Genomic DNA, 15,699 nt, shown 5'->3' on the forward strand with positions numbered 1-15,699 from the left:
CATCTGTTGTCCCTCATGTTCCTAAACATGGATGCTCTGCTGCTTAATTATGAGAGATTTTTGAAATTTTAAAGTAAAATATTCCTTATTTTTATAGGATAAAACAAAGAGTAGAAAACTGACTACATGTCAAGTGTTTGCTAGAAATTATTTTTGTTTCTAACACATAAAATTTACTGATAAATTTTGATAAGTAATTTAAAAATTAAAATTGACTTAAAATTCTTGGATAAAATGCTGTTTTGCCTACTTGTTTAAAATTGGAAATTAATTTTCCTATAAGCAGGTATTCTGCAGAATTTATAAAATTTCTCAGACATAAGAGATCAAAACTGCCTTATATGGAGAGATCAAATGGCCATCTAAGACTAGTAACATGTTTCACAGGCTTTACATTTAGTAAAGTTTTACTAAAATATTAGCCATGAAACCAAAATTTGGTGTTTTGTGCCATGTAGCCACAGGAGTATGGGTTTCACATCATGGTTTATAAAATACTAGTATTCTGGGTTTTTTAAATGAAATGACATACAGGTGTATCCTGTGCATACAAGTTAAAAGAAGAGGGGAAGGCAAAAAGCCTTTTTTGTTTTAGGACAAATGATTAAGGACAAGAGAATATGGAGCTATATTAGCTCAAAGAAAATGTTTGATCGCTGATTATATACTCTCTAAAATAATTCTATAGATAAAACAAATGTATCATTTCTTAATCACGTCCCATCAAATCCAAATTATTGTATTGATGTCAAATACGTACCCTAAAGTTGAATCTCATTTTAAAGGGTGACCGCTACCTTACAGGGACTGAGCTATGTGTACTTTCATGCTTTCTCTGAGGTATAGTGTTACCACTACACAATGGTATCCAATCTTAATAGTGAAGAAACCTCTTCAGGAAAAAAACTAAAATTCATCAAGTTGAAAAATCTAGTTAGTTCTACTTTCTAATAAAAAATATACATAAAGTGCATCATCAGTATAAGAGATTCTGATACCAGTTTGTATTGCAAATTTTCCCAACAATGCATCAAACTTAAATCCAATCCAGATGTCAATTATGGGTACAAATAAAGCTGGAAGGTTTTTTCAAGGGCAGTAGTCCTTTGAAATAATTAATATAGCTTCCTGACACATTGATAATCTGACACATTAATATTAGTACCCCTATCTTCACAAACTAGTCTGGACTTCTGATCAGTATTAGCCCAGTAAAGGAAGTTACCAAATGGCAATAAATCTATTTCAAGTCATATCTAGTCTGGTACCCTTCACTCTCCTTCTTTAGTATTTGAAGACAACAGTTGAGTTGGCAGATATCGTTTATGGACCCTTGAAGTTGTTTTTATCCGTTGGATCAGTTTTATTGAATTCTTGATAACAGGAATAGGATTTGCAGGGAGAACAGGGATATTGGAAAGATCTGTACTGGATGTTTCCTGAGAGGCCAACAGAGAAGCCATGGTCTGAATTATTTGTTTCTAATAGAGTTGTACTTGTCACTCTACACAGTTCTCTTTGGTTTTGGTTTTCTTGTTTCTTATTTATGAGGTAAGAATGTCCTCTAGACGCCTATTATAGGATTAGGTATGTTTGTTGCTGTGTTTCCTGAAGATCTGGGTGGATGGCTTACCAGACATGTTGAAGAAACCACTCTGGGGACTGTGGGCTTTGGTGGTGGTGAAATAGAAGGTTGTGAAGCAGTTTGAGGAATGCTTTCACTCGATGCAACCCCAGAACTTTCACTGGGATTCACTTGTTGCAAGGAAATTTCAGTAGCCTGTATGTTGGTCACAGATGCTGTCATTAAAGTCAGTGCAGGACTGCTTCTTCCCTGAGAGCTGCCAGTCAATGGGCCAATCTTCATAGTGCTAGTCGATGAAGGCACAGAAATTCTGTTGTCACTGTCTACAGACAAGTCAAGCCTGCTGTCATTCAAAGCTGTCAATCTCACACACTCTGCTGAATGTGTTTTCTTTTTCTGAAGCACATGATCAGGTAGTAATTGATGAAGTTCCTTTCTTTTTAAATGCATGGCAGCAATTTTCATATCCATCTCAAACATTTTAGTATTTATTGCTTGCCTATAAACTGTATCTGTGAAAGACTGAATATCATAGGTGAGATCAATACTGAGAATTTCAGAGTTTTCTGGCTTCTTTAACACTAACCCAATTACCCACATTGTACGAAATTCTTCCTTCTCAGGATTTTCTTTGGGTGCTGGAAATGACTGAGGATTCACATGTGCCAGAGTAATAAATTCATTCTTCTCTAAGCTCCCAACCAGGATTCGGATCTTTGACTCCACCAACCCTACCCATTCTAGATGTTGTTTTTCTGTTGGTGCACTTGCCAGAAGTACAATATAATGCTTGTACTTTTGAAAGAAACTTGGAGCTTCAAAAAGTTTGGACCACTCTGCCTTACTCAGCAAAATTTCATGTGTGATAGCAAGCCCTTGTTTAAACTCTTCAATCATGACCATCCTGGTTGAAACAGACACATTGTATGTGGAGTTCTGTTGTGGGTATGCTGGTGTAATTATAGGCATAAGATGATACCTATCACTGGGATTTACTCTTGGGTCCCATACAGGTAAATTAAGATTCCTTTCTTCAGGCTCTTTCAGTAACACTGGATTTGGCCATTCCCATTCAGAAAATACCAAGAAGAATTTACGTACAAGAGTTGACGCTACTGCATTTGGATAAAGCTGGCAAGTTCTTGCTACTAGCATAGCCCAGGAAACACCTCCAAGGAAACCTAATATATTAGAATAGATATTATGACACTTGGCCCACAATTTGATGGCTCTCAGAGTTAACCTGAAGTTGTCAATGTTCGGCACTAGATGTAAAATTTCATCTGTTACCCGGCAACCATTAAGGCTTCTTATACATCTAATATCTAAATTTTTAAGCAGACTGTCATCTCTTAGGTCCAAATCTTCTGGAATAGTCTGCAGTGCTAATCTTGCAAACAAAATATCAATCTCTATCCCATCAAAACACAGTTTGATAACTGGTACAAACGCCTCCTCAACAGCCCTTAAATCTTTCACTTCTTCCTGTAGTTTTAATTTATCATAGAATGAGGTGAAAAAGTCACTTCGATCAATATGTCTTGGTGCAACACACAACGCGTCAATATCGGCACCTTTTGTATGTACTCCTAATCTATAAGAGCCGAATGTAAAAATTTTCCCCCCAACATTTTCAATTACAGCTTGTGGAAGACTCTTGCTTTCACTGATTTCTCGTATCCATTCCTTTACCAGATTATTTAATTTTTCCAAAATTAAAATCCTGCGCTGCAGTTCCTCTTCCTCTTCAAACACCCCAAAGGGCTTCAGGGTTTCGATTAATTTCTGGGTAAGTGTGCAGTCTGTGTCCTTGGGGGCAGCTAGACTGATAGGGGAGGAGATGCCATAGTGCTTCTGGGGAGGCGCCGTCTGTTGTGATCCCTGGGTTGTCACCGGAAACGGCATCATCTTTAGAGCCAGCCCCGCCAGGGCACGTCCCCCCCCACCGCGACCTCCACGGCCGCTGTACGGGTCATGATCCGCTGAGGAGGGAGGGGCGGGGCTCCTACCAGCCCTTGTCCAACCCCGCTCCCGCTCCGCGCCCGCCGCTTCAAGCGCTTCTCCTCCTTCCCCTCGGCCCCAACATGGCGCCCAGACCCCAGCGCAGCAGCGTTCTAGAACGGACCGCGCACGCGCATGCGCCTGCGCACCGGCCGCTGCTGCAAGGCCTCACAGGAAACTTGGCTTTCCCAAGGGTGGGATGCACAGGGCTCAGTATGGCCTTTAACCTAACAAATTCAATCCTGTTATTTCTGTTTTATGCATTAACGCAGCTTTGCCCATCTCTTTGGTCTCCATTTGCTCTGATATCTTAGATCTGCATCCTTCTTGAAGCATCTTCAGACCATCCTTTAGAAATCTAGAAATCCCTTCATGGAGAGAATCACAGCTCCCTGTCCTGTTTCCTGCAACTGGTTCCTGGATGATGGTTTAGCTAGGCAGTTATATCTGGTCTTGCTTTGAAGACACTATTCTGCTGTCTTCTGGTTTCTCTGGTTCTTGTTGAGAATTCTGCATCAGGACAAACTGCTGCTTGTCTGTCTTTTCCTCTTGGCAGCTGTAAGAATCTGTCTTTACTGTCCTGCAATTCCACCGTGTGTCCTGGGGTAGATTTCTTTTTATTACTTACATGAGGATACCCTATGATTCCCAAATTGGAAGAGTCACCCTTTTCCCTTCTGAGGTCACCTCCAGAAGATCCTCATACATGTCCTAGAATATGTCCTCACTGGCATTCTCTTCATTTAAACATGTGACAAATCTTCTCATTCTGTTTTTTATGTCTCTTAACCTATTTTTCTTTTGGGATGGTGCCGTGTTACCTTGGCAGGTGTATTTAGTTTGCTTTTTTTTTTTTTTTTTTTTGCAGTTTTTGGCTGGGGCTGGGTTTGAACCCACCACCTCCAGCATATGGGGCTGGTGCCCTACTCCTTTGAGCCACAGCCACCGCCCGTATTTAGTTTGCTTTTTAAGCAACTAAATTCACTGACATATCCACTAAAATACTATTTTTATTAGGAGCAGTCTTCCTCTTTTTGAATCTTCCTTGCCTTTTTGGATGGCATTATGTTCTTTCAAGGTTGTTTTTCCACTTTTTATTTCTTTAAGCATGGTAAACATACTTGTTTAGCATTGTAAAATAAGTATAATTAATGATCCAATTCCTAATGCCCTTGAGAATCTCGATTCTTTACTGTGTTTTCTACTGACTCATTTAGAGTAGCATTACTTCTTGTGTTTTGTAATTTGGGGTTATGGGCGCATTTCAAGTGGGGCATCCTGGGATGCCTATATAGAGGATGTAGCCTCCCAAAAAATACTTTTGTTTCTAACAGATGCCTTTGTACACTATCAAATTTCATGCAATGTAATTTAATTTCCTTACATTAAGATTATCCAGACCATGTAACTCATATAATTTTGAATCTCCAATACATCTGAGAAGTTATATGATTTTCAATTCTAGGCAAGAGTCTTTAGTTTTCCACACTCAAAAGCCCAACCTAAGAGCCCAACAAAGGCAGCTTTTTTTTCTTTGAGACCAAGTCTCACTCTGTTGCTCAGGCTAGATGCCATGACACCAGCCTAACTCATAGCAACCTCAAACTCCTGGGTTCAAAGGATCCTCCTACCTCAGTCCCCAGCTGAGACTACAGGTGCCTGCCACAATGCCTGGGTAATTTTTTTCTATCTTTAGTGGTGATGGGGTCTCACTCTTACTCAGGCTAGTCTCAAACTCCAGAGCTCAAGGAATCCTTCTTCCTCAGCTTCCCAGAGAACTAGGTACAGGTAATAAACCACTGAGCCCAGCCCACCTGTCTTTTATCTGTATAGTATCCTTGGGTGAATAGAAATTTTCAATTTTAATATACTCAAATCCTTCTACATTTTCTCCCTATAGCTGGCACTTTCTAAACCTTACTTATGAAATATTTCTTTTGGCTATATAATTTTACCTTTGATATCTGGTCTTTGATATACTTGTAATAAAGATCCGCTTGTATTTTTCTCCTTATAGCTGAAACCAAATGTCATGATGTCATTTACAAAATTTTTTCCTCAGGATTTGTTATGTGCTCTAGCTCACACCAAATTTCCACAGAGTAGTTGATCTGTTTCTGCCTCAACATTCTGTTCTCTTGGTCTACTTGTCCCTTTATGCTCCTAAAAACACAAGTTTCAGTTACCATGTTTTTAAAACATTTCTCAGTGAGAGGTGGGGAAGGGGAGAGCAGAGAGAGAGAGAGAGAAGGAGGGAGGAGGTAGGGAAAAGGAATTGTAGAGAGAAGGAAGGCGGGAAAGGTGGGAGAAGGGAAGAGCAGAGAGAGGGAAGAAGGAAGGGGGGTTGGGTCTCGGTGTGTGGCACACCTTTTGGGAGCAAGACACAATTATAAGAGGGACTTTACCTAACAAATGCAATCAGTGTAACCTGGTATCTTGTACCCTCAATGAATCCCCAAAAATAAAAAATAAAATAATATAAATAAAATAAAATATCCCAAAGAATGCATACCAAATTATAAGGTACCAATCTAATTCCTATGTACTTTCTACTTGAAACCAGACAAACTTAATCTTAAATACAAACTGGCATCTTGCTTTCAATAGGTGCAAAATTAAATTGAGACAATCCCAAATATTTTTTACTTATCTCCTTAATCATAGCCATTCTGCCAGTGTATAAAGACCTCATTTTCTTCCAGCATGGCACACAATATGACATAGAGACCACTTAGGACCAGTTCTTCAACTTCATTATAATTAAAATTTAAAAAACAAAAACAAAACAGGGCGGCACCTGTGGCTCAAAGGAGTAGGGTGCCGGCCCCATATGCTGGAGGTGGTGGGTTCAAACCCAGCCCCAGCCAAAAACTGCAAAGAAAAAAAAAAAAACCCTAGATAAAAAAATAAATTAGAAAAACAAAACAAAACATTTCTCAGTGTTAATAAGGTCAATCCCTTCCACTCTTGCTTGTCTTGTTCAAACCTATCATAGGCATGTAAGGATCTGTACTCTTCCACAAAGGGACAATCAGTCTGTGCCAAGACAGCAGGACAAAGAAGGTGAACACAGGCCTGGCTTGCTGCTTTCACTCTGTATATGTCTGAAACCCCTAGCAACATTCCTGTTGCATTAACTCTTTTTTTTTTTTTTTTTTTTTTTTGGCAGTTTTTGGCTGGGGCTGGGTTTTGAACCCGCCATCTCTGGTATATGGGGCCTGTGCCCTACTCCTTTGAGCCACAGGTGCCGCCCTGTCACATTAACTCTTTTTTTTTTTTGTACGAAAGGTTTTTATTGGCAAGGGAGGGATGTTGCAGAGCAGCACTGAGGAGGGGAGAAAAGAGAGAGAGAGGAAAGAGTGGGGGCAGGGGGGAGAGAGAGCCACATTAACTCTTAAAAGAAAAATATTCAGCTAGCATTCTCTATGTTAGCATATTATCTAAACTGAGGAAAGACATAATTTGACTTAAACACATCCCCCCAAATCTTTCAACCAACATTATAGGTCACTGTTGAGAACCAACAAATATTAACATAGTTTAAATGTTAGTAATAACATACCAGTACCTCTTTGTAAATACTTCAAAGTGTTGATGGGACAAAGTATGGTCTGTATTTCTATTTAACCAAATCTAAAATTTTGCTTTTATGTCTGCATGATGCAAGACAACTTTGAAGAGGTTGATCCATTTTACTGAAACTTGGCGCAATACAAAAAGGTATCAAACAGGACATTTTGTTGGACTAACTGGATAGCAAATGCTAATGAATTTTTTTGACTATACCTCTAGAACAGTGGTTATCAACCTTCCTAATGCCTCAATCCTTTAATACAATTCCTCATGTTGTAGTGACCCCCAACCATAAAATTATTTTCGTTCCTACTTCATAACTGTAATTTTGCTACTGTTATAAATCGTAATGTAAATATCTGATATGCAGGATGTATTTTCATTGTTACAAGGGGTCGCGACCCACTGGTTGAGAACCACTGCTCTAGAATTTTTAAATCTCAGTAAAACAGTAAGGAAGCTTTTGAAAGTATGAGTAAAGTGCTGTTTAGTTTATAAAATCACTAGTTATTCAAGACAACCATACACTCTCACATTTTGAGATCACAAATTGGGAGCAAATGCTACGAAAAATCAGGAATTTTAAACTTGGATGACAGAACGTGAGGGGTGAGAAACCTCTGGTACTCTTCCCCTCACCCTGACACCTAAATGGCCCTTCTCCTTAGAGACAGTCCTCTCCCACACCACAGGTACACACTTCCTGCACTGGCTGAAATTCTTCCCTGCAGTATTCCCCTTGGCTACTCCTTTTGACAGTCCAGTATACAAGGCATCCCAAAAGTCACCATACATACAGAAAATGGGAAAAAGCTAAACATATCTTTATTTACAAATTATTCATTACAGAATTTGTCAAAAGATTCTCTACCTGTTGGCCACTTTTTTGTACAATTTAAAGTTCAATTACTGTTTTAGGTTGGTGAAGAAAAGTTTGGGGTTGTTTTAGTTTTAGCCAAATCACATAAAATAAAAGTTTCCCATGATGATTCTATCACTAAGAATACACTGGAAAGGAAGTCTCAGTCAGGAGACAGTTATTCCTAAATAAAAAGAGGAAAAACAAGCCAGATCACCTGCTTCAAACTAAGATAAGAGTTCTTTAAAAATAAGATTTATAGTGGAAGAAAACTTTTTCAAAAGAAAACAACTAAAACAGATTGAAGGACAGGAGGACAGAATTCATGCACACAGCAAGCAAGTGAAGGCGGCAGCAGTTTCACGTTCCTGGACCCTGCACATTCCAGGCTGTCACAAGGGAAAACCAAGCCCATGAATAACGACAAAATGTAAACTCAGAGTGGGGTACTCAGCAATGAAACAGATCTGCACCCACCTACCACCTTCTGTGCAGGGCTTGAAGGGAGGGGAGGGTGGCACACCATGTTTAGGTGGCCACAGTCTATGCCCCCAGGCAGCCACACTTCACTCTCCAACCACCTCAGAGAAAATGGATCCCACTCCAGAGTCTTGGATACAGGTGGAAGCTGAGACCACAGAGAGGAGCTCTCTCTCCTCGGGGCACTAACCACAGGAATTTAATGATCACCTACTGAATACATTTGATGGGCAATTTATCAGTCAAAAGCCCAGTGACTGCTGGTGTGGTATCCCTGGTCTTTGTTTTGCCTGCAGAGCTAACCTCAAATCTCTGTGGCTTTATACACTCTCTAAGCTTTCCCTTTTAAGAAGAGGGAACTCAAAGCAAAGAAGGAAGCACTGGCTCCCAGGAATGCACCAATGTCAAGGCTCTGCAGGCCACAAAGGTTGCACAGGACAGCTTCCACAGGCACAAACAGCAGTGCCACATGTCACCCTCCTCAGAAGCTGGGCTTCCAAGGTACCCCCTGGCCCTCCAGAGTGGCCTGGGAAAGGCCAGCACAGCTGCTAGCAGATCAGGCCTGATGGTCTTGAGCAGCCTGGCCCCAATGGTGAGGTGCTCACCTGAACAGAGTCAGCTGGTCCAAAGCAGTACCTCTCAGTCAAGGGCAGGTCTGCTCCTGGGGACAGCTGGCAATGTCGGGGGACAGCTTTGGCTGCTACAACTATAGGATAAAGGGGAAGGAGGGTGGAGTGCTGTTCCACACCCGATAGCCCACAGGACACCCCCCATGGCAAAGATGTTCTAGCCTGAAATGCCACTGAAGCTGAGCTCGAGAAATCTAGGCTCAACACACTCTTGCATCAGGAAGAAAGGAAGGAGAGGAAGGAAGCAAGGAAAGAAAACCCTCCAACACTCTGAGCTGACCTAAGCCTCACTCCTCCTGTGAATACAAATAAACCCTGCTCTGTGGCCCTTCCCAAGTCCCTGACAAAAACCACATGGCCCTGACATCACCCCTCCCCAGTAAGCATTTGTGACTGCTATCTTCATCCCAGTGACAGGACCCAGGACCTCTCTCCTCAAGGCATGAGCCAGACCACAGTCCTACCTGAACCAGCCTCTCTCCCAGGACAGGTATTTGATTTGATTCTCTAGACATCAGGAGAAAACTGGCTGCTATGAAAATGCAACCTTTATGGAAAACAAAAAACCCAACGTACCTGAGAGTATGATTATGGGTGCGTAACAATACTGTGAGCATTAGTGGAAACTGGGTGGGTGCCCTCAGGGAAGTTTCCAACTGACTTAGTTTCACCACTGGCTTCTACTACGGAGTCCCAGTTAATAGGCCTGTGCTAGAAGCATCGGAGAGCCACAGCAGTGAATGCCCTGATCCCTGGCTCAATACTTCGTCTGAAATTAGTGCAACTCCTTAGTCCAACTTACTCACAATCAGTGTGAGGCTTTTGCTGTAGCAACAATAACTGGAATAATGGAAATTAGTGTTACAGTGTCCCACAATCTGAGCACAGGGAAGGCAGCACACTCACACATACACACGCACACGTGCACACACATGCACAGGCCAGCCATCTCTTCCCGTCTTAACTGCCTTGTCCAGATGAGGCCAGACTGTACTCTCACTGGGAAGTAGGCAGAAGGCCATCTGTGGTCCTCTGGGGGAAGGGAACAAAGGTGCCTAGCACACGCCGGCGCTCACCAGCCTGCACTGCAAAGACAAATGCCATCCTGCCATCCTTCTGAAAGCTACAACACCACCTCTGTCATATTCATTTCACTGCAGCAAACACCAGCCCCCACAGTGACACACAGTCTGCATTGGGGTCACTCTCAGGACAAGTAGTCTCATCAGTGCCTGAGGAGGCTCAGGACAGACAGGCTGCCTGGGAGATGCAGAGCTTCTCTTTATGAGGACAAGTAAGGTAAGTGACATGGCCAGGTGTCAGGAATGGTGGCAAGAGCTTCCTCCACCAGAAAGGCTGTCGAGTTCCAGATCCTTTTCCTTACTCCAAGTTCAGGTGAGGGTTGCCTGGAGCAGCTGTAGACACTGCTTCATGAACACAGCCTGGCTTCTTGCCACCACCTCTGCACAGCGAACCCTGTTTCTGAGTCTCAGGGAGACACAGAGCCACTGGGCAGCAAGCAAGGCCCAGCGCCCTTCCCACCCTGTCCTTCCCAAAAGCGTGAGGAAGGTCTTAGCGGTGGGTTAAGAAAACACGGGGAAAGGCAGCTCCAAATCCCCAGAAAGGCTGTAGGGTTCCTTACGCAGGGGAACAACTCACATGTATAAGTCTGCACGTGTGTGTGCACGTGTGGACATGTTTATGTCCATGATCCCAAGGATCCTCAACGTTCTAGATATTATGTCAAACCCTGTCCTGGGGTGGCCACAGGAGCCTCCCCACAGAGCCTGGACTGTGTGGGCCCAACTCACACACCTGGACATCTCCAGGGCCTGCCTGCTACCTGGCTCCACGAAAGAGCTCAGTAACATACTGTGACAAGCATCCCACCTCAAATCACCTGAAGCCCAGAGAAGGCCAGTGAGGAAGGACAGCCCCCTGGGGCCCAGGGGCCACTCCAGGCAGGTGGCACAACCCACTCTAGCCAGAACAGGTGTGTCAGTGAGATGGGTCAGCTTCATCGACTCTCTCTTTGAAAGGTTTGAAAAACGGCTACCGAAACAGGCTGTACTTGCTCTCCCCTTGACCATCATGCCAGGAACAACTCCGAAGAGGCAGGTGAGCATGAAACGTACTCCTGATTCCTATGGCAACAAGTCTGGTCCCCACAGACCTCTGCCAGCAATCACTGTGCAAGCAGAGAAGGATCTCCAAGGCCTCCTCCTCACCCAGGTGACAGAGCACGACCTCAGGACAGGTAAGGCTGCCCCTAGGCCACTCAGCAACAGCCCTGACCACTCTATAGACCTGAGTGAACCATGTCCTGCCTGCTTTTCACTAACCACTGGGTGTACACAACCCCTTGCAGAAGAACAGCAGAAATTCCGTATCTTTCACCAAGAAGCCTCTGTCTCTGTGCAGAACACGGGCTCCGTCTGCCCACATCACACCTTCCCTTCAGAATGAGGAGGGGAAGGTACCACCTCCTTGCCAATAGATCACTGGCCCATCCAGAGACCACTGGGTCATGACAATTCAGGGTCAGGTTGGAAACAAAATCCCATAAGCAGCAGCCTGTGGGTGAGAGGGCTCCCAGGTACAGGCAACCAGCAAGCTTATCTGTGCAGACTTTAATAATAATAATAAAAGTAACTATAAGTCAGTCTGCTGCTGTCACCAGGTGCCAGCAAATCTAAACAGCATCGATAACAAAATACTCCTGCCTGCCAAAACCAAGCCCTCTGCACACCACCCCCTCACCCCTGTCCTAAAGAGGCTGGAGTGTGCATGCACACAGAACACGCGTTAGACCACTGACAACAGTTACAACCATGCCAGCACAGCAGCACCTGCTGAGGGCTCCTCACACATCACTCCATTAACCCTGCTGGGAATGTGTCATTCTCCCCATTCTCCAGACCAGGAAGCAGAAAGGAATGGCCATGACGCACACAAGACATCAGTGAGGGCTGAAGTCCCTTTCTACCCCAAAGCATCTGCTAAGTACCCCCTTAACTCTGGGCACATAAGCCTTTCTTGTGTGAAGCAACTGCTTTTACATGAAACTAAGAAAAAGTCAAACATGATCTGAAATACATGAAAGAATCTTTCAGGATTTGACAAAATTATTTTTATGGTGCACCTATTAAGACAATCAACTTCTTTCCACCAATTGAATAATAACCAGAAACAAAGCCACAGACCCCAAGCCACAGGGCTCTTGACCCCTGAGATAGTTACCCAGTGCTTCCCCGCCCGGCACTTCCCTATTAGCCAGTGGCCAACTACCCTAGGCTGGGCTGCCCCCAAAGGTCTCCAACTGCCCAGATGCCCCCAGATCCACTGCTCATTGGGCACACCCTCATTGCCTTTGAGACCTTGCACCCCAGCTAGGCTGCAAGGGTTTGGGGACAGTTTCCTTCCTTGTCTTTTCACTTGATTGCCCCAAACATTCCCACAAGGTGCCCGGTGCTGAGGAACTTGCTGCCATATGTCTGTAACCTCCCATGTAATGAGGTGAGCACAGCTCCCTGCAGCTAATGAGATGCTGGATGAAGAACTGGGCAATGATCTGATTAGACCTTTAAAGGAGTGGACCTGGCCTAAAATACTGCAAGAATATCAGCAGCCACTGAAGAACACTGGCAGGCACCCTGCAATGTAGACATACTACAATTTCCACTAGTGAACTTAAGAGAAAGGCGTCAACACAGACTTCAGCCACCCCCGTGGTGCAAACACATCCCCAAGTGACCCCCAAACACACCCACACACTATTCCTGTTCATCTTCCCCTGACCAGTCCTCTCAGCATTCAGACTCATGGTTCTTCCAGCGCCTTCCATCCCTTCCTCACCTGCTGTGGTGGTGTCCACGTCCTTGGCTGCCAGCTCTTCCACATCTGATCTCTTTCTCAGCTCAAACCTCCGTGATAAGCCTTCTCGGGGTTTCCACAACTCTTGAATCAAGAGAGGCTTCTCATTATCCCCAAATACTCGAAAGCACTGGGCCTGCCACCGCTGCCCAGCATCCCCAGCTTGGCCCACCACATCACACAGCACATACTGGCTGGCATGTGTGGGGTCCAGGGCGTATCGCTCTAGTGCCTCCTTCACCAGCTCCCGGGCACTGGAGGTGCCAGTGGCCAGGACACTCTTGTAGTGGGTACCTGTGCAGACACTATCCCCAAACACCTTCAGGACCCCTGGGGCTGAGAGCTGGGTGGAAAGCTCAGAGGGGTCATCGCTGGCACCCAGGCTGGAGAAGGTGGGGTCCAGGTCCCGGTGCTTGTAGCTCAAAGTCCTGGACAATACACTGGACAACAGCTGGCCTTGCCGCTTCAGCTTGCCCTTGGCGGGTGGAGACATGATGAAGTGAGTCCCATAAAACATGGTGGGCAGGTCTTCATGGACAAGAACCAAGGCTGCAGCCAAAGAGTGAGGAAAGATCGTGCCCTGGAAGGAACAAGGAAGAGGTTAGCACCAGCCATCATGAGCATGAGGGCCAGCAAGACCCAAGAGAGCCCAGTGGACATCACGGGCCCCTTGGCAGCCCAGCCTACAGACCTGCCACCCAGGGCCCAGTCCTAACAGAGCCCAAGTGGAGGATGTGACCGTTAGAACCTACAGCAGCCAAGGACAAGCAGGTGGAACGGGCTGAGCTGCTCTTCAAGGAAAGCCATTACTAGGAAGCATAATGAGGTCACCATGGTAAGACATGCTCTGCTGCAGGATTCGGATTTCTGCGAAGTGCTAGGCCTGGTGCACCCCGTGCAGAGCATATCACGTTAGAGTGACTGACACTGAGCTAAGGCTGCACCACAGAGCAGACTTCGCAGGGCTGGCTCCGTACCACCCAGGAGCCACCACCCAGCATGGAGGAGGCAGACAACTCTCTATCAACTCCATCTCCTGCACCCCAGTCTGTACTGCAGAAAATCAATTGCAAACAGTGGAACTAGGGAAAAATACTGCAGTCACATTAACAGAGGAATAACATAACACAAACACGAACCCCAAGAATGCAACAACCAGGCTAAAGAGACCCAGCCTGGCTCGAAAAAAATACTATTTCCCAGGTAGGGCAGTGTTAGAATGTCCCCACAACAACCACTGTAGACACAAAGAACTCGTATGGAACAGCTGGAAGCACGAGTGGAATGTGTGTGTTCCACCCACCTCCCTCCTTCGGCCGGGTGTTTGGCCCACTCCAGGCCAGAGGGACACAATCTTGTGCAGAAAACAGCTCTGTGGTGCTCTAGTGCATCATAAAATCATAATTCTAATGCCCTTAGTGCTCCAGGGGCTTAGAGTTCTAGATGGTTTTGTCATTCTCACAAATCTCTTGAGAGAACAGTAGGGCAGGGAAGGAGCAGGACAGGTCTCCACTTGGTAAAACCTGAGGCTTGGCCTCAGGCTCCAAAAACTGCACCCACACTGATGATCACCGTACCCCACTTCTGTGCTCTTGCTCCCACCAAAAACAAAGACAGACAGACTAATGACCCAAGGAGAAAAGTCTATTTTCTAGAAGGCTGTGGAAGGAGTGGCCCAGGTCACCTGCCACTATGACTCGGGTCAGCACTAAACTCAGTGAAATCAACTTATATTCCCTGGCTGGACTCACAGCTGTGCAAGCACTGGAAAAGACTTTTGGAAAGGAAAGGGGCTGCTTAGGGCAAAAGAAATCCCTCAAGAAAAAAGAGCCCCACCAGCCTGTAAAGAACCAAACAATGAAACTGTCCAGGCCTTAGCACGTTGGGGCCCTGCCACCTGTCACTTGGGATCAGTCATGGATAAGGGCAGGTAGCAGACTGCCTTTGACCCCTCAGTAACCAGCCCATCAGGCAGTAGCACACTTTCTCAGAGGAATAAGAACTCTTCAGAAATGCTTTGGACTGGGTTCCAAATGCTGACATTTGCCTCATGGGCTGGCAGCTGACACCTGTCCTTTTCCTGTAACTTCATGCTTGCAGTTCATCACCACAGAGCCTCTCATTATGCACTGGCTTTCTAAACACCTAAACTTGCTTTAACACAGCAAGGTGGAGCAGACCAAGCATCAGATTTTCTTTGGCCTTACACAGCCAATCCATCAAGGTGTTGTAAGTTAAGGACTCTGTTTCTCCTCCCAAGAAACATGTGACTCCTGTCCTCCTTGTCAAATTCTAAGAAGCCCTGGGCTGGCCAAAGCTTCCCTCATGGACCCATCAGAGGCCTCAATTTAATTTACAATCAAAGCACTTTTAGGTAGTGCTTGCATCACACATGGCCCTGCCTGTGCAAACCACGCCAGCAGCTTCAAACCACTCCCAATTTAACCTGAGCCTTCTGTAGTCGGTTTTCAAAATGAGTCCTTAGGTTCAGAGGACAAAACCCTTCCAAGAGCCTCTTACTAACCATCCCTGAAAGTTACACAACTCTGCTCTCAAAATTTCCCACGTGTCTCAGGAGAAACCCCTTCCTCAGAGGCCACTGACAGCATGCACTCTCAGAGAGCCTGACCTTCCATGGACACTCTTAGCATAGTGATCGTTTCAGATGTAGACTCTCCAGGGCCCCAAGCCAAAGTCCA

At 45.0% G+C, this 15,699-nt stretch overlaps 2 protein-coding genes across 6 annotated transcripts in view; both read right to left on the bottom strand.

Annotated features, from left to right (window-relative positions):
• The window catches only part of RADIL (Rap associating with DIL domain), a 119,873-nt gene that overhangs the window by 66,524 nt on the left and 37,650 nt on the right, over window positions 1–15,699 (bottom strand). For all 5 annotated transcript variants that reach the window (XM_053556884.1, XM_053556883.1, XM_053556885.1 and 2 more), the window contains one exon: window positions 12,983–13,580. In XM_053556884.1, coding sequence (XP_053412859.1) covers window positions 12,983–13,517 — 535 coding nt within the window. In that variant the 5' untranslated portion in view covers window positions 13,518–13,580. The remainder of the gene's footprint in view (window positions 1–12,982; window positions 13,581–15,699) is intronic.
• Window positions 1,576–3,700, bottom strand: PAPOLB (poly(A) polymerase beta). Its single transcript, XM_053556890.1, is given in 2 exon segments — window positions 1,576–1,623; window positions 1,625–3,700. Coding segments are annotated over 2 exon segments (1,917 nt in total). The 5' UTR covers window positions 3,494–3,700.

This window comes from Nycticebus coucang, chromosome 12 (assembly GCF_027406575.1).
Source record: "Nycticebus coucang isolate mNycCou1 chromosome 12, mNycCou1.pri, whole genome shotgun sequence".
In the NCBI taxonomy this organism is placed as follows: Eukaryota; Metazoa; Chordata; class Mammalia; order Primates; family Lorisidae; genus Nycticebus; species Nycticebus coucang.